The sequence below is a fragment of the Acomys russatus genome, chromosome 14 (genome assembly GCF_903995435.1).
Source record: "Acomys russatus chromosome 14, mAcoRus1.1, whole genome shotgun sequence".
In the NCBI taxonomy this organism is placed as follows: domain Eukaryota; kingdom Metazoa; phylum Chordata; class Mammalia; order Rodentia; family Muridae; genus Acomys; species Acomys russatus.
Window position 1 is genome coordinate 22,899,474 of NC_067150.1, and position 23,337 is coordinate 22,922,810.

The window sequence follows — 23,337 nt, forward strand, 5'->3', positions numbered from 1 at the left end:
CGGCACAGCAGTCTTTCTGAGCAGGCTAAGAGCCTCCATGGGTCAGCCAGGGCACTGAGATCAATACTGCCGCCTTTGATACGGCTCTACACACACCACTGTGTACACAGCCTGCAGCCTCTGACTACAGAGGCCTCTAGGGATATGGCAGTGAGGACATATTCTAGACTTAGATATGTGCTGCTTTCCCATATAGGCTCCAAAAGGCCTCATACAATCTTTAATTAAGATTATCTGAAAGGCATAAGCAGGAAGGGGCTTTTTAAAAAAAAAAAAGAATCTCTGCTTCACAATCAGGTTGAATAAATCGATACCTCTGATGTGAGAATGGGAGGCCACAGAAAGTGGGTTTTGACAATGCTGGTATTTAGGATCCGGTATTCATTCTTCTCCTTCCCAACCCCCTACCCCCTCAATAAAATGACAACCTTTCTACTTGGAAGAAGCAGAAGGAATATAGATACAGGGGAAGCATTGCCAATTTCTCCATCCCATGGTGAAGCTGAGCTAAGCTTGGAGGCGGTTCAGGTTCCCCAGAGAAAGCCACCTCAGAGAAATGATGCTCCTGGCTGCTTGTAGAATTTCCCCAGGGAGCCCTACCTGCTCACCGGGAGGGCTGCTGCTGACTCCTGGGAGTTCTGGGAGGCAGTCAGTGTCATCTGATGCCATGCTCCCTTAAAGCCACGGGTAGAGTAAAGGGTTTCTCAGAAGAGCCCAATCTCCTATTGTGACCAGAGGTGATGCCTAGTTTTCCAAGGTGAGCCCCTAGTTTTCCAAGGTGAGCTGAAAACAGACTGGGGATGCCCTACTCTCCAACCCCATAGCCATAGAATGCATCACAGACCTGACTTTTCAATGAAGCCAGTCACTTTAGGTCACCCTGTTTGGCTTATGGAAAAGACATGCTTATTGTTGGTTTTTCTGAGATTTAAAAACCTCAGCAGCAAGAGTGAGAGGCTTCATTGGCATATAGCCTGCATTTCGCAGATTAATTGCGGGGAGAATGCCCTACTTCCTCACCATTTTGCACAGCACTTTGAGGAACACTTCAATTTCATAGTAGAATTTTAATTTCCATAGCTTTCCAAAATTCTACCAAACTGAAATTCAGAACCTTATGATAAGACAAAATGTACCTTTTCGTACATTTCTGGAAGGGAGCAGAAGAGAATGTCCCAACATGGTTCACTCTCTGTCACTTGTGGCCATCAACACCTAGACAAGAACGTGATATTGTTCTGTGACTCCCGTCTATCGGGAGCCGGATGGTGGTGTTGACCTCCTGCATGGGCTCAGCTAGAAGTAGGTCATGAAGAAAAGGGCCATAAGGTTTTCTCAGCTCTCCAGGTGCCTGGCAGGGTGAGGAAGAGATGGCACCTCCTGCTGTGTATGGAGAGAGAGAAATCTTTGTTTCCAGAGTACTGATAAGATCACATCATTCCCTTTGATAGTCTGCGCTTCAAATTTCCTTTTGTTGAGGCTCACTGTGGAAGTCTTTGGTGCAAAGGTATCTAGAAATTCAAAGTTATTGTTCCTGTTCTCTTAATTCACAGTAATGAGTTCAGCTTGACAAGGTCAGTTAATTATTCATGATTAGAAAGCAAAAGAAATATAAATAAATACAAGTGGGCTGGTAAGAAGAAAGGATTAGGGGCCTGGAGACAATAAAAGGTAACTGAAGGGTCTGCACAGTCACAGTCGAATTGTTTATGTCACCAGCTGGCTTCAGCTCTCTCAGCATAGTCAGCTCCCCATGGAATCACATGAGGACAGGGGCTGGGCCCTATGAACTGCCTCCACTCCCTTGGTCCTGTACTGTACAGGAGACTCAGGGGTTTCCTCCTGTGCTGGAGCTTCAGAGCTGCTTGACTCCAAAGGCAGGTAATTAGCTATGAGACAATAGCAGGGATTTTCAGATTAACTCTGCCTAGAGAGAAAGAGGAAAACTCATTTGCACCAAACAAAAGGGAGGGGGTGATTAGATGCACTACTGACAATAGAGAGACCTAAAGGCGGCCTAGGAAACTGATAAAGAGGCCAAATGCTTTTTTTCTTATAAAAGGAATATCTTTGTTTTTATAAGTTCCGCCTTCTACTGTTCTCTATCATGTACATGTTTTTCTAAGTGAGATGAAAGTCCCAAAGGCACTTGGTCAAGGCTGAGAAGTCTTTCTCTACTCTTGAGTGAGCATGGCCTTTAGTGATCAACAGCCCCCGCAATAGGCCTTTGCTGTATAAACACTCACAAGATTTGGAAACAAAGGGATCAGATGTCATTTCTTGCCACCTGAAACTTGGCCAACAATTCAGTGGCGGCAAGTATTTTATTCTCTCTCTTTTCCCAGGTCTCATCTCTTCCATGGGACCAATAGACAGGCAGGAGGATGGACATTTTGGATGTACACAAAGCATGCTTCTCAGCAAAATCTAGAGCTGAAAAATACAGCTAGATTACAGAAACAGAAACTAACTAATTACAACCATAAAGATGGAATCTGAAGGTCAAAGGATAGATATTTTTTACAAGATTTATTTTATTTTTAATTATGTGTATTTTAAGGTGTGTGTGTGTGTGTGTGTGTGTGTGTGTGTGTGTGTGTGTGTGTGTGTGTGTGTGAGTTTGTATGTGCCTGTGAGTATGGGTGCCTGCAGAAGCCAGAAGAGGATGTTAGATCCTCTGGAGCTAGGCTTCCAGGTGGTTGTGAGCTGCCTAATATGGAAGCTTAGAACCAAACTTGAGTCTCTACAAGATCAATGTCTTGCAATGCTGAGCCCCTCCCCCAAGCCAAAAGATTATATTTTGTCTGCCTGATGAGTGGTTATACAAATCCTTGAGTTTTGTATAAGCACATTCTGGATACCATGTCCCTTGAATTCACCTTTGGACTCCAAGCTTTCTTCTCTGTCCCAGCTAAGAAAACAAGAAAAGAACCCTAGTCTTCCCTCCATCAACTATTTAAAAAGAATGTCATCTTTTCTTATTTCCATCTTCTTTCCAAAATCTATTTTCCTTTCCAAACCACACCTGATCCTTCATGGCAGGGAAGCTCACCGTTGCCATGCCAGTAACCACAGGTAGCTGTTATGAATGCTCTGGTCCATGCTCAGTGTCTGCCTCAGCTACTGTAGTAGAAAACATGGTTCCCATGATTGAAGAAGTGTTTGTTCTTATTTCTGCCATTTTAAGTTGAGAGTATACTGAATAGCTAGTTAGTTGACTCCTTGATCAGCCCACCCCTTCCTGATACATCCTTTTCTACCTACTTTCAGTACAATTCCAAATTTCCTTCTTCCTCTGAGATGGCCATTTCGAACCATGCCTTAGAGACTGGGTCCAAATAATTGTCTGGGTTCTGCCTCCAGCCTGGACCCTTCTCCTTCACCAGCTGCTCCTTCCAACTTCCTAACTCTGTAGTTTATAAGCACCTTTCTTCCCTTCCTTAGGCTGGCCATTCCTGGCCTGACGGCTGAATTCGTTGACTTCCTAATGGGTCTTACCATGCACTGTTCCTCTCACTGAGACTCACAATGGCTCTGCTTGATAGCTGCCCCTCCAAAACCTCTTCTTCCTGTTGTCTACACTGAGGAAAGGCTATAAACTCCAACCCAGTCCAAACTGAACGCCCCCCCACACACATTCAAGTTACAGGACCCAGCCCCATTCTAGAAACCATGCTTTCCTATGTGGAGATGAAAATGGCTTGGGAGAATTCATGAAATCACAAATCAGAAAGAAGAAAGAATGTTCTCATTGCATAAGATGAAATAAACAAAGCAAAAACAATGTCTATACTTATGGACTAGATATTCGGGCAACAGCGTCTGTACTTACACAAATTCTTGAGGATGATTTGAAAAGAAACACACCAGTCTATCTCACCACACCACAGTGAACTGGGTCTACAAGGGCACCTTTGTATCCATACTCATGTACTAAACTACAAGCTAGGGTCCACACTGACAAGGATGATTCTCAGAGACTAACTATTATGGCAAGGAATGGATGAGTTCATGTCTGCTTTTCAGGCAGATGTATGTATGGTCTCATGATTATCTTTTAGGAGAAAATCATTTTGAATTGCATCTGTAAAGACAGATATACATAAAGAACTAATGGAATCATGTGGGATATTTGACAGTCACGATGCTACTAATAATCTTGGACTTTAGACAAATTTTAAAAGGTGGTGACACACATATACATGGTGCTGGCTATACAGATATAAATAGATACAGGCCCGATACTAGGTCTGTTCTTTGTTGTTACTGATGTTTGTATTTGTTTTAAATGATCACAATACTATTTGGGGAACTTAATATGCCCGACTTGCATTCCAGCAGTGTTTGGTTGAAATGCAACTTCAATTCAGACTGCCAGCTTCTGCTAAGGGAATTAGGGTCTCTGTTCAGTATAATAAATGATCCCAAGATAAATATATTTCTTTTTTTAATCCTGCATGGTAGTATATCCTCTTTCCAATACAGAGTCTGGCTCTATTTAGTTTGTCTGATTGCCTTGAGGAACGGGACAGGTTGACTCTGGAAAAACTATGGTCCTCTATTCATTAACGTGTCAATAATACTCAGCCCGGGCATATTGACAGCGGATTAGCTTGGGCTGAGTCTGTGTCCAAGACCAATGCCTTTTTTAACCCAGCTTGTTTCCAGATCAATACACCCATCAGCATTCGAAAATTAGCCCAAGATGAGATTCCAATACTCGAGATGGTGTGTCATGGGAAGAGGGCACCCAGCCAAGTCACAGATGTAAACACCTGGCTATGGATTAGACATTTTCCATTAGCTCAGACGTGAGTAAAGATAGATGCAGACTGTGTCCCCTCGCTCCCTCTTGTTGCCCCTACTTTCCAAGTATTCAGCCTTCTCTCTCAGAGCCCATGTAAGTCTTTGTCCTATAATTCCAGGCATTTGTTTCAATAAGAGTTGATTAAATGCCCAATGTGTGTAAGCCAGTCTGCTATTTAGGGCAGGCATGTATGAGAGTGTCCAAGGAGACAGAGAGAAAAAAAATAACAAAAACCTCTTGTTTTCTAAGAGTTGTTAGCCATTTCAGCCTGTCCTCTTTCTCGTTCAGTGATGGTGTCACCTCCTGCAGCAAACTGTGCTCAAAAGTTCCTAGTCTTTCTTATCCATCGCAGGACATTCTGTCCAAAGAGGGACTTCAGCAGTACTGCCTCATAAGGGTGGCAGATGGCTTACCCAGAGTGGTCACCAAACCTCCCCACAGAATGGGGACTCTTAACTTTTATTTTGTCTATCTAGCTACAAGGAAAACCTATTGTATGTTGAAAATGTATGCACACAAATAAAAAAAACTCACATAGCAGTACCTAATCTGCTATTTATAATACACTCATCTACTGGGCTATGCAATTCTATTTTAAAATGCTATTTGCACAAAGCTGTTTGAAAAAAAAAACATACTCATTTATAGAACCAGTAAAAGAAAGAAAACACCATAATTCCCTTTGGGGGGAAAACAATGAGAAAAAGTTATAAAAACCCTGATGTGACCATACTCCACCATAGCCTGACGGCTTCCAGTGCTCTGTTGCATCGCCTCTGTCTAAGCTGCGCCCCAGGGTCCCCTTGTTGTAAAGTGTTCTCATGGCTGCTCACTGTTTTCTACATCTCACAGTTCTGAGTTGTGATCCCAGCCTGCTTTCCTCACTGAGGCTATCCCTCACTCTTTGAATTTCTCCTTCTCAGTACCTCTTTATGTTTGTCTTTCATCAGTCACTCCAGTTTTTCACCCTACTCTAGAGCATACTGCCAAGAAGGCAAGCTACAAGTGGGAGTTCATTGGCCTGCTTGACACTTGCCATCTTACTGGATAAAGAGAGTCAGGGATCAGGTCAAGGAGGGTGAGCACACACACACACACACACACACACACACACACACACACACACACACACACACCCCACCCTCCAATTTAGGATTTTATTTTTCAGGATCTTCAATTCTCAGATAACAGAGAAGATATTTAAACTACTGTAAAATATGACTAAAGGTTTAAAAATAGCCATTATATTTGAAAAAAATCAAAGAGAACACTCACCAGCAGTGACAAGCAAATAAACAGTTCTCCACAGCAGGGTCTTCTCCTAAGTACTTTAGTTTATCTATGTGTAAAATGTAATCCTCATCCCACTCCCCACATTCACCCTATTTCATAAGAAATGACCCCTGGGGTACGAGGATGTTTTATTTATTCCTCTTCATCTGGAAGCAGACAATGTGGCTCAAAGCTGTTGCTCAGTAACTAGAAATTCATCTCCTTGTTAAGTTTTGTCTCATGCCCTAGGACTGATCTGATTTTGAGAAGTGAAACGCCAGACCCATGGTATAAGAAGTAGAAAGAGTAGAACCAGCAGAAATACAAAACAAAAAAACTCCATCCAAACAACAGGAAAACCCGAAGCAAACCATTAGCCCTCAGAGCACAAACAAGAAGACAACAAAGGATTGGCCAGGCAGAGACTTTGAATCTAGTCTTAGCACAGAGGCACGGGGGAGAAAAACCCTCGCTTAGATGAAGAAAGCACAAGTACACTGCACTGGAGTGGATGTGTGGGAGGGACGTGGCTGCTGGAAGATCCTGGGTAGTGTTTCTTGGCTTTGCTGTCATTGAAGGCTGGTCTAGGGCATGGCACATGTACAGCAACAGAAGCACATTAAAATTCTGGTCTTAAAATAAAGCAAGTTTGTAGTTGGATGCAACATTTTAAAAATGCTAAGGGGAGGAAAAGCCAAGGAAAGCAATAATTAATGATAATTTTGTACCAAAAAATATTATTGGAATAGAAAAAAATAACTAGTTCAACTCAGCGAGTACATTGTTGGAAAGCTCAGTGTCTAGCTAGCTGCAAGATGACCATCCTCGAGGAGTCCTTGCCAGGGAGAACTGCCAATCTTGGATTAGGGTCATTGGAAGAATTCAGTGAACACTGACGTTCTCAGCTACCCACTCAGGCCTCCCAGCCAAGCCCCACCCACCTTGTACAATGAGATGGACCCTGGAGGTCTTAGGGTGGTTGTCTGTCTGCACCGAGCAGGTGTAAGGGCCCTCGTCATACACGTCCACATTCTGGATCTCAATGCTGTACTGGGTCTGGGTGTTACTCAGGAGGACCACACGAGGATCTAGGCACCACTTGTCGTTTCCAGCATAGAGGATGGTACTGATGGTTTAGCCAGGCCACCCGGGTGACTCGGTTGTCAATCGTGCACCTGCAAGATAAGACCAGAGAAGATAAGTGAAAGGCCCAGAAAGAAAGCAGAAGCTTTTAGAGCAGGGCTAGCTTGTCTCATCCTGCCTTATGGTTCCTGCTCACTTCCAGTGGACAAACATGCCTTTTCTGTCATGGGCAGAATGTTCCAGAACTCCCCAGTAGGGGATTTGTAGGATTATGGCTTTAGAACATTCGCTGCCTGAGTTATATAGACCCTGGGAATTTTAGTGCTTTTACAACAATGGGAGGAAATGCTAATCTAAAATAACCTCTAAGAGCAAACCCAAGGCATCTTGCATCCTCAGAAGATGTAGGACCTTGAGACACACCTGGTCCTCTTAGCTCAGCTCTAGGATACCCAAGATGTGGACAACGATAACCTTTATCGTCACTGTCTGGGTATTTGAGGTGTGCAAAGCTGTTCAATACTTGCAACAGCCCTGTAGGGTGTATTTTATTGGAAAAAGAATTCAGGCACAAGGATGCTAAATGTTTTTTCAATTCACAGTTAATATGTGCTGGCTTAGAAACTGGGCTTTAAGTACAGACCAATCCTTCCACTCATCTCAATATAGCAAATTCTAACAGAAGGCTTCTGGAGTCAAAACTAAATATGGACCACCACTATTGCTATTTATCTTCATTATACCCAGGGCAGAAATGTTCAATTATTGCTAGACTAAAGACATTTTCTAAAAATCTCAAAACTGTTTGCACATATAAAAATAGATTCCCTTTCTTTTTATTTTTTGCATCTGGAGTCCTCAAATTGTGGAAGCTTCCTTTTCTTTTCTGTACTTTGAAACTTCCCAGTAACTCTTGCCAAGCCTACATCAAATCTTTCTGTCTGTATTCATTTCCCTCTCTTCTTACACCAAGTATGTCCTATGGCCTAGGGCTAAATTCACAAACACAGTCCTGCTCCTTAGTGCAATCTGAGAATAGCTGTGTTACATGGTCTGTATAGTGATGTCTCAAATTTCTGCACTCGTTTGCAGTGTATAAAGCGCTCTCACATTCACAAGCTTACTCTGCTTCCTGCAACAAATCTTTGAGGAAGACACTCACTTCTGCCTTCTGTTCTGAAGACAAGGACTTCAGAGTTCCTAATGCAAGGCAAGAGAGAGTGTTGGAGGCAGACTCCTGATAAAGATCTCATTCCCAGCAGAGAATGTGCACCAGTGTCCTTTTCAATGGGACGGTATCATGGTTTACTTGGATTGCCAACTTCATTAGCTTCAGAAATCCTTGGATTTTATTAAAATTACACATGGGTTTATTATTGAAAGGATTAAGGGAAGCAAGAAAGATCCCCCAAAGAATTGGGGCTCACCATCTCATAGGTTAATGCAGACATCCCCTTTCTTCTGATTCCTGCTGCTAATATGTGAAATGCTCTGCTCCAGCCTCCTGCCTTGTCAAACATGACGGACTCACACCTGGGATACCATAGTTCAAAATAAAGCCTTCCTTCCACAAGTGGTTTCACTCAAGTATTTTGTTACAATGCCAAAAAAAAAAAAAAAGGTTTTGTTTCTGTTGAGTCCTTAAAATGGTCTGTTACCATAAAAAAATAAAATAAAATAAAAAGAAGCCACAAACTGCTAGTGAGCTCTGAGTCCTGTCCGTTTCCTGTTTCTCATTGTTCACCCTCCATGTTTTACTTGTGTACAAGTCACACCACCACCAAAGCCCCCTCAGGCACAGGTGGACGTTTTGCCAAGCTATCCTATTGGAAACTCTCTCCAGCCAGAAGCACTTTTGTTGCAGGATCCACGAGGTTTGCAAGGCTTAGGTGATTTTCTGGCAATGCTGCAGAAATGGAGAATACAATGTTTGATACAATGGCATGAAAGTGATGAAAGAGCCAACCGGGGAGAACTCCGGGTACTAGTTCAAAAGTGGGCATATGCCGTGTAGATCAGATCCCACACACGGTCTACAAGCTCCTCCATCCCTTACGCTATTAATTCAACCTCCACGAACCCAGAAATACCAAGTTATAATAAGAGCTCAGTTGAAACATACACATATTAGAATTTGAAGGTTGCTGAATCAGAAAAGTGAAGCCAGGAGCACCTATCTAATTTATAGAGCCTGAGGCCAAATGAAAAGACAGAAACCTCTGTCCATGAGCAGTCCCAGACGGTGAGAGTGGAGCAGCAAACCAAGTGTAGGCTTACAAATCAATAGTCACGAAGCCAGCTCTACTGCAACCCAAGCTTTACTTGGAAACTGGGAGGGGAAGTTGCTTAAATAGTTTCTGATCTGGTCCACCTGAGTTGGGGCCTGAGCCTGACTGATTTCACCTGCCCCTTCTCTCTATGTGTCTGTGTCTCTGTCTGTCTGCCTTTCTCTTTCTCATGTCTCTATGTCACCTAGGCTACTAATCTCAAACTCTCTGTCCTTCTGCCTCTGTTTCCAGAGTGCTAGGATTACAGGCCACGTGTTACCATGCCTGATTTAAGGTTCTAGTTTCTAGCTGGCCTCCTAGGTGAACGCCCTCAGCTAACACCTTGAGCCTATCTGGAGGTGAATTGTGTGTACATTAGCGTTTGGGAAGCAGTGAGACTACACCTCACAGTTAACATGTGACTGGTAAGCAAGCAGCTTCTCCATCACAGCATAGTCGTCACGTCATCCGGGAGCTTGTTAGAAGTGCAAACTCCAAAGCTCAGCATCAGAAGCAGTGAATCAGAAGCTGCATTTTAATAAGATCTCCAAGAAGTTGACTGCCCATGATGCTTAGCCTGCTCTAGACTGTATTCTATGCTTCCTTTTGGGTTTTAAGGAAAACGGCCAGAACACACTGAGAGCATCTAAGATAGAGTAAGAGATCCTTGGCAAAGGAAAATCCTGAGTGTTCCATTCTTTGCAATCTCACAGGACAGCATTCTTCACCTTGGGCTGAGCTGACTAAAAGCTGCCTCTGAACCCATACTGGGTTAAAAACCTCTGAAGAACACCTAGCTCACTCCACAGCTCGCTTTACAAGAAACAACTTTTATAGTAATAACTTCAAGGGCAGACACTGTTCTGAACTTTGCTTGGATTCAAGCAGGTTACAGGGAAATCACACCCTTGGCCAATGCTCGCAGAATATATATTGCTACTTGCTAAGTCTTGTGCAAACCCATTCCACAAACTATTAGCATCTCAAAAACTTAGCCTCGTTCATGTGTTGTTGCTAACTGACAGATCAAATTAGCTGAGCCTTAGAAACAACTATATAAGAAAACCACAGCGATATTAACATTGTATTTTCTTTTTTACTTTTACCTTTGATGTTCTTTGATGTCCTTACAACACCTCAAACACACACATAAGTCACAGCTTCAGTTTGCATCTGAAAAATCTGCCTGATAACATACAATAGAGACAGCTGGGGTAGTTCCAGCTGGGGACTGAGATACTGCATTTCATTGTAACCCCAGGGGTGCCAACCATGGAGGATGACGGCCTGGAGACCACACTGTGAGAACCACTCATTCAGAGATGTGGTTTCTGGTACAATGAGAATCACAGGGTGGATGGGTGCCAGAAAATGGCTCTTGTCTTCCATTACTTTGCAGAAGAAAACTTTCTTGGAAGTGATGGGCTCTGGGAAGCCAGAGCAGACTCTTAGTGACTTTTTCTCCCAGCAGCTGAAATTCAACAAGATACCAGTTACACGTTCACGGTGCAGGAAATGCTGGCCAGCCACAGGCACAGCTGTTGAAGTCACAGTTGTGAATTCAGGCCTCTCACACCCTTACAAGGAGTACCAGAGGGACGTCCTGGGCTGCCACGTGGGTGTCTAATTATTGAAGATGGACTGAAGGAAAAGCCTCATCACACCACATTTCTTTACAGGGCCAGAGAGGTTCCTCAGCCAACAAGCTAGCACTCTAAATGCAGCCAATTTCCAGCACAGTTATGTAGCCTCTGAGATATACTGCACTGAGAAGCTGGCATGGTTTCAGCTGCGGTTTTGGGCACATCCAAGGTCATGTTGAGATGTCCAAACTGTCACTGCTATGTATCAGTCTTGCTGAGTCTCCATGGAATTAACACAGGCATCCGCAGAGATGGATCACAAAGGTAACTCGGCAGCCAACTCCTGTCACCTGCTTATACCTGCCCCCATCTATCTGTCTCATTTATCCAGTCTCCATAACAATGCAGAGGAGATATTCCTTCCAGGCTTAAAAAAAAAATGAAATAGATAATTGCTCTTCAGCCAGAGTGAGTGCTTCGTTCGTAGGCAGAGGCAGACATTTAAGGTGGGAAGTTGGATCAACAGTCCACTCTTTGCAGACATACTTCCAAAGAGTTTCATGTAATTACTTCTAAAGCACACCACTTCATTTTCCTAAGGGAGACATTAAAGATATTATTAACTAGGAGTGAATAAGGTTTTAAACTCATCCTTCCCTGACAACTCCAGGCAGGGGAAGGTGGAGATGGACTCTCGATGGGGAGCAGGAAAGAGTCAGAGGTCAGAGTAAAGAGAAAGACCGTAGATGGAAAGGGCAAGGTTGGTGCCCAGCACACCAGGAACAGCTCACTGATGAGAAGGAGACATAGAAAGTGCTCAGGTAGGGTAGGTCCCCAAAGACGATGGCCTTGCTAGAGGTAGCATTTCCAGAAGAGATTTCTGTTCCCGTTTCTTTGTTAGCATCTTCCTGAGCATGTCTGCCTATAGACTATATCTGGCCTACATGACGGAAATAGAGAGGAGGCACCTGGACACCTGGTTGGAACATCTGGACTGAGCAGATCATGTCCCTTTCTATATCTTTTACCAGTTCTAATTTCTGCCATAAGTCCCTTCAGGAAGCTTTCAGATAACTCTACAGCACCCTATTACCTGGAACACACTCTCTCTCTTCCCCTCCCCCTTTTCTCTCTCTCTCCTTTTTAAGGTCCAGCCTATGGATACACTTCTCTCTAAAACTCACCTTCTGCCCATGGGTTTCAGTTTGAATTCTTAAGAGTTCAAAAGCTACTAGCTAAGGACAACTTTGGTGGCCAAGATCAGAGAAGGACTCAAAGACACATACATTCCTATGCCATCAAGTATCCCCATATAAGGCAATATACCAGCCTTCTATTTCAACATCTTCTCTCCTATTATGATTTGGGTATGAAATGGCCTCCCAAAAGACTTGTATGTTAAAGCTTTGGGTCCCAGCTAGTATATTAGTCCTCGAAGATGATTGAATCATGAGGGCTTTGTCCTTTTTTGGTTTCTTGGCTGTCACTAGGTGAGCAACTTAGTTTTTTGTACCCTTCTATTGTGATGGCCAACCTCAGCACAGTCTAGAAACAACCCATCTGTCAACCATGGACTCAAGCCTCTGAAACTGTGAGCCAAAATAAGTTTTCTTCCTTGAGTTACTTTCAGGGGTATTTTATCACAATGGCATGGTTAACACACTGCTCAATGTTACTCCTTTACAAAGACCAGAACAAGCCCCTCTGTGCACACAAGGCTTCTGGGTGGAGCTCTACAACTCACTACTCCACTCATCTCTGACAACTTCAGTGCTCAACCACCAGCTCTGAATCCATTCCAGCCTTCAGTGTTTCAGTATATGGCGTTCCACCATCACATCAGTTCAGCCTTCTGCATGACGCCTTGTTGACATCCCACAGTCTACCTGGGATAACATCCTGGAATAATTGTAAAAGACGAAGAAGACCTAGAGAGACTTTTGGTCCCCGTTTTTTGTTCTACTAAGCCAGTGCTCCCTTAAAGTGTATAAATGGTATTTGTACCTCATAGGCCTTTTGGACATTTCTTCTTGTAGTGAGTAGAGAGATGAAATGGGTGAGATGGGTGTCTGGCACACCAGTAAAAGCTTGCTGATGAGAACAAGACATAGAAAGTTCTCTGGTAGGGCAGGCCTCCAAAGCCTAAGAGTTCTATCCTTTGAGAATGCCCTTCGCACATGACCGTCCAGGGCATCATCTACAGTGGTACAAAGCCCCACGTACCGTTGGCTAGAAAAGGATCCCATGCCAGGATAATGGACTCACCCATGAACCACTAGAGCCCAGAGTGAGGGAGGGAAAATGCTTCCACACCCATTGTCCTGCAGCTACATCTACCACCTCAAAGAAGATTTAAAGTGCCCCCCACTTTTTCAACAAACAGTAATGCCTGTTGGCTTTGTTACATACTTGAGGCGGGGTTTGTTTTCTTTCCTTTGGTTTATCATTTTGTTTTGTTGTGTTTGGTTTTTAGACACAAGGTTTCTCTGTGCAGTCCTGGCTGTCCTGGAGCTCAGTCTGTAGACCAGCCTGGCCTTGATATAATTCTGTTTTTATAGAGAAGAAAAGCACAGGACACACGTCTCAGAAATAAATCTGGATAAGTATGAACTCTCGTGGCTTCACACTACTTTTGGAACCAGGATAAGAAAAGAGAAAGATAAGAACTTGAGAACTGGAAGGAAAATAGGTTAAAATGGTCTGTTCGGTGCCTTCTAAAGACAGGCAGGGTGGTGAAATAAAGAGAAGGATGATTGAAGAAAGGAGTGAAAAAAGCCAAGCCTGGCCTTTCTTGATAGCACCTGCTTGAGGATCTCAGGGTAATAATGGATCCAGACAGTGTGCAATCCGCCAGCTCCTCCTATCAAATGGCCCTTTAACTGCTGTTGAAAGGTGGCACGCTTGAGACCACAGCAAAATAAGTGCTTCTGTCCTTCACAGCACCTGGTCACAACTGTCTCTTATCGTACAGAAATGCTGCAGCTGCCTAGAAATGTGACTCGCCTAGCATTTGGCACGTGCTCTATCTAGCTGCCTCAACCTTCACAGCAAGCAGTGCAACTTGGGTGGCTCAAGATACCTTCACTCAGGCCCAGGGCACTGGAGCTCTTGTGTGAGCCTTCCCTACCTGCTTCTCTGAGAAACTGTTTGCCAGGGAAAGCCAGGCACCAAAGTGGCCAAGATGTCTCATCTCTGACACAATGGAAATTCAGAGGTAGGTGGGCATCTTAGATCTTTAGAGTGAGAGATGCCTCCAGTAGTGAGTAGCTTACTTTGAATCTACTGGAAAAGGTGCAGAATCTGAACTCACGTTCTTATTGACAGAATTGAATTGGATCATACAGACAAAAACCCCGAAGTTATGCTCAGTTCAAACTGGCCTGCCTTGTCCCAACTGGAACTGGTTAGGCTTTAACTAACAAAACAGACACATACAATGACATCTTCCCTAGCTGTGAAGATAATGACCAGGCTGTCCGGGCCTTAGCAGAAGGAATGGAAATGCTTGCAAAGGAGAAGAAAAGGCAATTGGAAGAGGGAAAGAAAAGCCAAACCAGCCTGACACATACCATGCTGTGCCTGTGGCTCCATACTGCCGGGAAACAGCTGTGGTCATGGGGCGAGGGATGTGAAGTGGAGGAGAACATGGCTGAGGTCTGGCTGCTGGAGTGAGAGGCTCATTTCTGCCTCCAAGGTCTCAGAGTTAGCTCACTTCACTGGTTGCCTTTAAGTCATCTGTGGTGAAAGTGATGCTTCTCCTCTGCGGAGTCAAGAAGAAGGTGAAGGGAGCCATGCATAGAAAAGCTTGGCTCTGAATGCCAGAGAGGCCCTAGCAGTGGGACTCTGCTGTGCTCCATTACATGACCAGCTTCCTCATGTGAGCTTTGTATGTTTTTTTTTTTTTTTTTAACCTCCTTTTCATGATTGTAGATTCCTGAGAGGCCAGGTCTAGGCTTTATTCTCTTTATGTATCAAGTCCAAAGTACACACAATAAACATCTATGCACTGATGAATTGAATGCTGCCCCATCCCCATCTCTTAAAAATTTCAAGACAAAAAGGACATGAGGACTAAGTCCACTAAAGGTCTGGGCTATAAAGATCAATACATTTGCATGTCTCTAAAACCCATCTCTGCAAACACGATTGCATATGTGTCCTGCCATTCCTTGTCATATCAGAGACTCAACGGAGGCAGTCTCCTCCCACTCACTGAGGCCTTGGGGACAAAGGAGGAAGGCATTGCTTTGTGGACTTCCAGGAAGGTTCTCCACAAGCACATCTACCCATCTCTCCTTTCTATCTAAATTACACAGACCAGCACTGTCACAAGCAAACTCAATGGACTTAAGTGGACCACTGATTTTCCTAAATGGAAAGCATAGCATTTTGATCTGCGTTGGTAACAAAAACTCAGTATTAACACCAATCCTGAAGGAAGCATGGGGAAGCTCAGCAGGTCACATGATACTTGAAATTACAACTCCCACATGCCATGTTTTATTCATCATGTGTAAAGAAGAACTCCGAGGTCAGACTAAGATGACTTGGACAATGTGAGGGTGTCTCCATCATGACCTTGGCAGGAGCGAAGATAAAGAGGCCCCTGGGCTTCTCCCTTTGGCTATCAGACTACTGAATGGATGAATCCTAAAGATCTGAAACTTCCCCAGGAGTCTCACGTTGGGAGGAGGAAACCGCTGGGCTCCTGTGCAAGCCACAGGGGAGGTTATTTTGCTGAGAGAGAGAGAGAGAGAGAGATCTCATATAGTTGTGACAGCTTGTCAGACCTCATTGCAGGAGAGACTGGAGGCTAGGCAAAATTGATGGGCAAGATTACATTTTGACCAAGACTTTATTTATGCATAAGTTAATTTTTAAAATTTTATTATTTTATATGCATGGATGTTTCCCCTGAATATATATCTGTGAGTCACATCAGTTGCTGGTGCCCATGCAGGCCAAAGAGGGTTTTGGACCTCTTAGAACTGGAATTGCATATGGTTTTAAGCTACTATGTGGGTATTGGGAACCAATTGACCCTGAGTTCATTGGAAGAGAAGTTAGTGCTCCTAACTACTGAACTATCTTTGTGGCTCCCAGATATTCATATCTCTTGTTCTCTATTTAAATATAAACTTCATGTCAGGACACTACAGATGGACTGGGAAGGAGAATGGTTAATAAATCTCCATTGTCTTCTTTACACTCTCCCTTGTCTTTTTAATCAGGTTCTTGAAGAATGGGCTGTTGAGCTGGCCAAGGCCCACAATCTCTTTTATTCCTTGTATGCCAAAGACAAAGAACACAAAAACTTTTCTTTCTTTTCATTTATCTAGTGTGTTCAAAATAGTCCAAACTTGGAGAATACTATTCCTAAGGGACAGAGTTTAAATACACTCGTAGTCATGACATTCATGGAAATTTGCCTTGAACCGAACCTGTCATTTGACTTGACTGAGTGAGGCCTTGGAAGCTCCACTCCACCCTCTCTGATGGTTAATTTAGATAGTACTTGTAAAGAGTAGGCATATCTCTGAGCGTGTTTCCAGAAGAGAACAGCACAAGGATCAGTGGACTAAGGAGGTCAGAACCTCCTTCATCAATTTAAAATAGTATCATTGAAACCACTGAGGACCTTAACAGAATAAAAAATAAAAGAATGGCAAGCCTTTCTCTATGTTTGTGCTAAAATATTCATATTCTGCTGCTCTGAAAAACTTTCTCCTCAGTTTATTAGGTCGTTGACTCATATTGAAACTTAGAGTAGAGTTGTGAGCCAAATCCTATAATCTCTAGATAGATAACACATGGGCAGATGATAGACAGATGGAACCCATTGGGTCTGTTTCTCTGAAGAACTCTGGCTACCAGACACACCCAATACACATGTTTCAGGCATGGGCTGTATTGTGTGCACTGGCTTACTTCTCTGATTATCTGAACACTATACTTTAGGCTTTATGTGGAGTGTCCCTTCCTTACTGACTTAACCCCTGTCCACTCGCCTAGGTCAAGTGTTTAGAGATCACTTCTTATTCCAAATCATTTTTATTTTTATTTTTTTGTCCTGTGAGTGTTCTTCAAAGACACTTTCACCCTGTTACGAGTGTTGTGTATTATGTAATAATAACATCCTGTTATGCATTACAGGCAGTATGCTCGTGCTTTGTCTGTGTCTTGTGCATGCAAATAGCATATACAAACTGAGTATCTTTACGCTGAAAATAAAAAATCTGAAATGATCCAGAATCTTAAACTTTTTGGGCACCAACTTGATACCACAAGTGGAAAATTCCATACTATAAAATGTTGTTTCATTAAAAAAAACAAAACAAAACAAAACAAAACTTTAAATGATATAGTTACTCCATGGTGCAGGGCATACGTGAAACATTAATGGGTTTTGAGTTTTGATTTGGGTTCCATCCCAAGACATGTCCTTTTGTATATGCTAACATTCCATAACCTAAACAAAACTGAAAGCTAAAACACATCTGGTCCCAAGCTTTCCTGGGTAGGGAGGGGTGGTCAATCTGGATTATTTGTTTGTCTAGTCTACTCCTTGACAGTCCCAACCCTCCATTATGGCCTCTTGTGATACTATCAAGGCAGTGTAGAATTTGGTGACTGTTCAAATGGCTGTGAAGACAGAGGCTTGTTGAACAGCGTTTTAGGCAGAGATGACTATGAATGAGCACAGGGGTGCTAAAGTAAGTTCCCTAGGGTCTGGGAGTAAAGTGTGTGCAACAGAAAGCTTTGACAGGAGAGATGAAATGAAGCCAGTGAGCCTGCACACAGTGATCTCTGTGTCTCCCTGGATTCCACAGTGCAAGGGCTGGTGTTATCACATCAAGGGGTGTCTCTGCCCTCCAGCATCCAGCTGTGAAGCAATGGCTGGTGATGGCAGAGGGAAGGACAGACAGAGGGCAGAAGCCAGAGGCTATGCTCTTCTTTCAAAAACCACAGCCCCTGCCAGAGGCCCTTTTCCCCCAGCCTCTCTCCCTAGAGGCAGCTATGACCTTTTCATGTCCCTACCAGTGTCAGGGTCCTGAGTGTCTTTTGTTGTTTACCTATGGCATGGAAGAACCTTTGTAAAAATCAGCTTTTTATGTTTTTTTAAATTTTATTAATTTATTCAATTACATCTCGATTGTTAGCCCTTCCCCTGTTTCCTCCCATTCTTCCCTCCCTCCCACTTCCCCCCTTCTGCCCTCCCCTATGTCTGTGATTGAGGGAGACCTCCTCCCCCTATATATGCTTTTACAATATCAAGTCTCTTCTTGGTAACTTGCTATCCTTCCTCTGAGTGCCACCAGGCCTCCCCATCCAGGGGACGTACAACTGGTTTTTTAAAACTCTCCTCAGATAAATCAATTTGAGCATGCCACTTCTTGCCTGTGGAATCTCTGGTCACTATAGGTAGCTTGCCCAATCTGCCCAGAGATTTTCACTAAATACTGAAGACATAAAAGCCAAAGTACCTAAACAAAGCACTCTGCAGAGGCTAGCTCAGAGTGTCAGCAAGCTAAACGGAACATTAAGCATGTGTGTTTCCTCTAGTGGATAGGCTAAGGAATCAAAAAGAGCCAGGTGGTGGTGGTGCACGCCTTTAATCCCAGCACTTGGAAGGCAGAGGCAGGCAGATCGTTGTGAGTTTGAGGCCAGCTTGGTCTGCAAAGTGACTTCAAGACAGCCAAGGCTATACAGAGAAACCAAAACCGAGAGAGAGAGAGAGAGAGAGAGAGAGAGAGAGAGAGAGAGAGAGAGAGAGAGACAGACAGACAGACAGACAGACAGACAGACAGACAGACAGACAGACACAGACAGACAGAGACAGAGACAGAGACAGAGGCTGGAAAAAGACATAGTTTTGGGAAACAAATCCATCTGCAGCCTTGCTATGTCATGTTTAACCCTTTCATCTTGTTCTCACTAGCTGGTCAGTATAAGGTATAAGTCTTGTATCTGAGATGAGATTTCTTCATGGCTCTTTATGTGCCAGCAAGTCATGTCTAGCCTAGCAGAGAGCCTAGTGGAGAAACCATAGCACACGCAGTTTTAAGTGGACAGTCTCTACAATTGCTTTAGGCTCAGAAAGAATTAATCTGGTAAGTAGAACAGATAGGCTATACCAGCACACTATATCCACTGAATTTTCAGTAATATGTACATCTAAGTCTTGAACACCTCTGAGTGGGGAGAAGCTCAAAGCTTAGGAGACAAGCCACTGGTCAGGCTAAGTGCTGTCAGCATATGACCTTGTACATACAAGATCGTATATACATATGGCCCCATTGGGGGCAAGAAAGGAGAAGGAAGAAAGCACTTCCGATTGCATCCTAATAAAAAAGTCTGTGTGCTATGCAAACCCTCTCAACAGGATGGAAGGGCAGGGAGATGAGAGCTAGATTTGCAGAGCTCCTCAAGGGACTGCCATGTTGGAAGGCAATGGTGTGGGGGTTGTCTTTGCGTTCTCACTAAGTGACCTTGGCCACACACCATTTCACCTCCTTGTGGTGCCACTGTGTCTAAGTGATTGCCTGAGCTGGGGTGGAAGTGAGAGACAGCTGGTAAGTAGGCAAGTGTCCTCCCTGGAGAGCAGTTGTCTAGTTAGAAAGCCCCCTTTCTGCCATCTGAGTTGGGGAGACAGAGGAAGCAGAAGGCAGAACCAGCAAGTAGATGCTGCCTGCGTGGCTGGAGGCTTGCCCTTTTCCATCGATGACCTGTAGAGCCTTTTTCCTGTGGCCTGTGAGGAGGAAGGGAGGAAGGACTCCCCAGGGTATGAAAAATGAGCACTCCTAAAGATAAGGAAATACAGGATTCTCTAAGTGCAGAAATCTCATTGGCTCTCTCTAGATAGTTAATTAAGGTAATGCAGGCCCCACAGGAGCAGGATGTTTCTCTCTGCCAGTGGGAGAGCCATCCTCTGCTCTGCCAGATCTTCCATACCTGGAAAAGTATCATATGACATTTGCCCATTTTCTGTTCCATCTTTCCACTTTGCTGGTAATGATGGAGAGAACAGGTCTAACCTTCTCACTTCTCTTGCCCTGTCACCAGTAGATTACATATTGTGGGGGCCACAGTGAGAATCTTGGGGGTGATGGTGCAGGGAGACAGGAAACAGCTGAGATGCTAAGACAGCTCTTGCTTCTTCTGTAGTATGTACAAAGACTGTGAGATGTAAGAGTAACTCTTTTGGGGACAGATGGCAAGGCCCAGAAGAGCCTCACAAGTGTTTTGACCCAAGGGAAAAACGTGTCTGCCACTGTGGCTCATGTATTGACCAAAGATATACAGCTAAGATAAACCAGTCTTCTGATGACTCAAGACTACAGAGGCAAGAGGCCAGGACTCAGTTGCCGGGGGGGGGGGGGGGGGGGGGGGGGGACTCAGGGCTCAGGTGAGCACAGGAGAAGGGTGGAGCACCTCAGGAATGTGATGCAAAGAGCAGAATGGCAGGAGAAGAAGAGGGGAAACCAGGCCAGGTGTCTGGTCTTTGATCCCCTGTGCTGTGCCCAGCAGCACAAGACTGAGCATTCACACGTATATACTCAGCCTGGCTCCATCAGGTCCCTTTTATCATCTCTCTGTGGCTTTCCAAGCTTCTGTGCTTCTGTTTCTATGCACCGGTGTGTATTTTTATGTTCTGAGGCCCACCTTTAGGCTATAGGCCTCTGTTCTCACTTTCACACAGAGCTAGAGTTTGAATCCTCCAGGCAGCCATCAGCAGGACGTCTGTGTGTCGGAGAAGGCCTGGGAGGGGGGGACAGACAGTGCCTTAGCCACCTTGTGGGTCTCTGCCAGAGACAGAGCTGGCACTGGGCTCCCTGCTTTGTCCTGCCCCCCCTCCCTGTTTCTGCTCCCTCTCCTAGGATGACTTTCTCCATATGACATATGTATCTAGCCCTTACCTCAAGGGCTGCTTCTGGGGACTCAGAACAAAGACGATCCTATCTAATTCTCACACTTGATTCCTGTCTAGCAGGATGCAGGGGCGGGGAGGAGACTGAGGATGAGTCAGGTGGCACAGAAAAGTGAGTGGAAGGAAAAGCAGATTGCTCTGTACCAGGTGCTGGGAAGAGGGCAGAGCAGGTGGTCCCTACCTCTGCAGAAGGCACGCCAGCTACAAACAGCCTGAAGCCAGGAACAGTGCACAGAGAGATGCAAACATGGACAGCCTGCAGTACTACAGAGGGTCATGTGGTAGGGGGACATAGGCATGAAAAGTGTGCCTAGGCTCATAGAGACCACTCTATGGAAGACACAGGTGCCTAAAGCCATAGATGTGGATACAGGGTAAAGGTCAGGAGTCTGGTCTGACAAAGATGGGGCCTATGAAGCATAGAGCTAGAGTGCCCAGAGGGAAAGACCCAATCCAGCTTATGATGATGGCCCTTGTGTGCCACACTGTGCAGTATGTTCTAGGCTGTCATGGGAGCTGCTATCCCTAGGGCCTGGAGAGCCTGAGTGGTGGTACAGAAATTGTAATTAGAAATAATGAAGCGGCTGGCAGGAGAGAGAGAAAGAGAGAGGATGAGGAGGGTAAGGGAGCCAGCCACGGTGACAACACTGAGCTTTGCACTTCTTGAGGATAATTTTTTCCTCTCTAAGTGTTCCACTCATTCTTCTCATCAGAGAGCTGTCCACGTAGATGCTCTCTTATAACCTCACAGGATGAAGCTAAGCACGGTTGGCCATTGGAGCTATGTGTAAAGGGTGTTTTGTGGCTCATGGGATTCCCACCTGTTCTCCGGGTCACTTAATAGCCCTTCTGTTCACACTGTGATGCAGCAACTGCGCTGTATTTGAAAACATTTATTCATCCACTTATTTGCCTGTGCATTTATTAGCACTCACTATGTGCCTGACATCCTTGTGCCAAGCACTTCAAGAGTCGTTACAGAGGCAAAGGATATAGACCCAGACACATTCCCCAAAAAGGGGGGGGGGTGCTACGGTACAAAGATGCAGAAGTGTGGTGCACATCACCACAGGACACTATTAGTGATGTGCAGAAAATAAACAGGTGCTAGAGAAAAAAAAAATTTGTAAGCTGGCGAGTCCCAGAAGGCCTTCCGGAAGTGGCATTTATGTGAAAATTCTGCAAACTGGGTGTTTGCAGGTATATAGGAGGTCAACTACTAATAAGGAGCCTGGGGTCAAGTTTATATAGCTATTTTTGTTAGAAAACACAAGGCTACTTAGATAATTCCTTTCATATACGTATCTGCATTTCTTGACTTCTTAACCCCAAATACAATAGTAGTATTTTGGGACTGGTGACATGGCTCAGCAACTTAAGGTTCCTGTCAGCAGGCATGATGGCCTGGATATGATCCCAAGGTCCAATGGTAGGAGAGAATTGACTCTAGCAAGTTTTCCTCTGACCTCTATCCACATGTGCACACCTACACACATACACCCTACAAAATAAACACACAATGATATAAAACAGTATTTGTGTGGTTTCTGGGTTTGGGGATAGATTAAGCAGTGAATGCCGTGTGAGCTTGACAAAACACTGGGTGTTACTCAGATTTTTAACAAGGGCTCTACCATCTGGGAGCCCCTGCAGATTCAAATATTTCACACGATATCACCTCAGCCACCACATTCAGCAGCAGCTAAGGCCAGAACATCGGGCCTCATATTCATGAAGTTATGTGATCTGAGCTCTTGTTTCAATAGCTAATATCCCGAGATAAGCTTGTGTCTTTTGGTGACTCAGTTTCCACACATATCAAAGTGGAAAACAGTCTACCTTACCCTGCACCTCAGGCCATAGTGGTCAAGTTACCAAGAAAAGACTCAATACCCTAAGAGCATATATAGGGGAAGGAGGTCCCCCTCAGTCACAGTCATGGGGAAGGGGAGTAGGGGGGAAGCAGGAGGGAGGGAGGAATGGGAGGATACAAGGGCTGGGCTAACAATTGAGATGTAATATGAATAAATTAATAATAAAAAATGCAGGGTGAAGTGGGAAGCCTAAGGCTTGCTTGAGAGCAGGGAGGGGTTAATGTTTGCAAACCTGTATGGAAACACAGCTGTCCCCCGTCTTGAATGTTATTTTCCAAGTAGCCAAATACATGCCTGCATCACTATGCTCAACATTACACACATTTATTTATTGTGCTTCTATGCCTGTGGAGATGCGGTGCTCACCCTTCAGAACAAAACATATTCCTTACTCTCTATATTTTAGGAGCTTATGATACAGGGATGATAACAGCTACTTAAATGAGAGGAAGCAGGGGGCCTGCATAGGCAATTGGATGATAAACACCAGATGGATATGGAAAGAAACAGCCCAGTTTTAACC

General features: G+C 44.3%; 1 protein-coding gene across 1 annotated transcript in view; it reads right to left on the reverse strand.

The window, feature by feature from the left end:
• The window catches only part of LOC127198246 (neurotrimin-like), a 996,997-nt gene that overhangs the window by 199,762 nt on the left and 773,898 nt on the right, over positions 1-23,337 (reverse strand). The window contains 2 exon segments of the mRNA XM_051156108.1: positions 7,021-7,207; positions 7,209-7,254. Coding sequence (XP_051012065.1) covers positions 7,021-7,207; positions 7,209-7,254 — 233 coding nt within the window.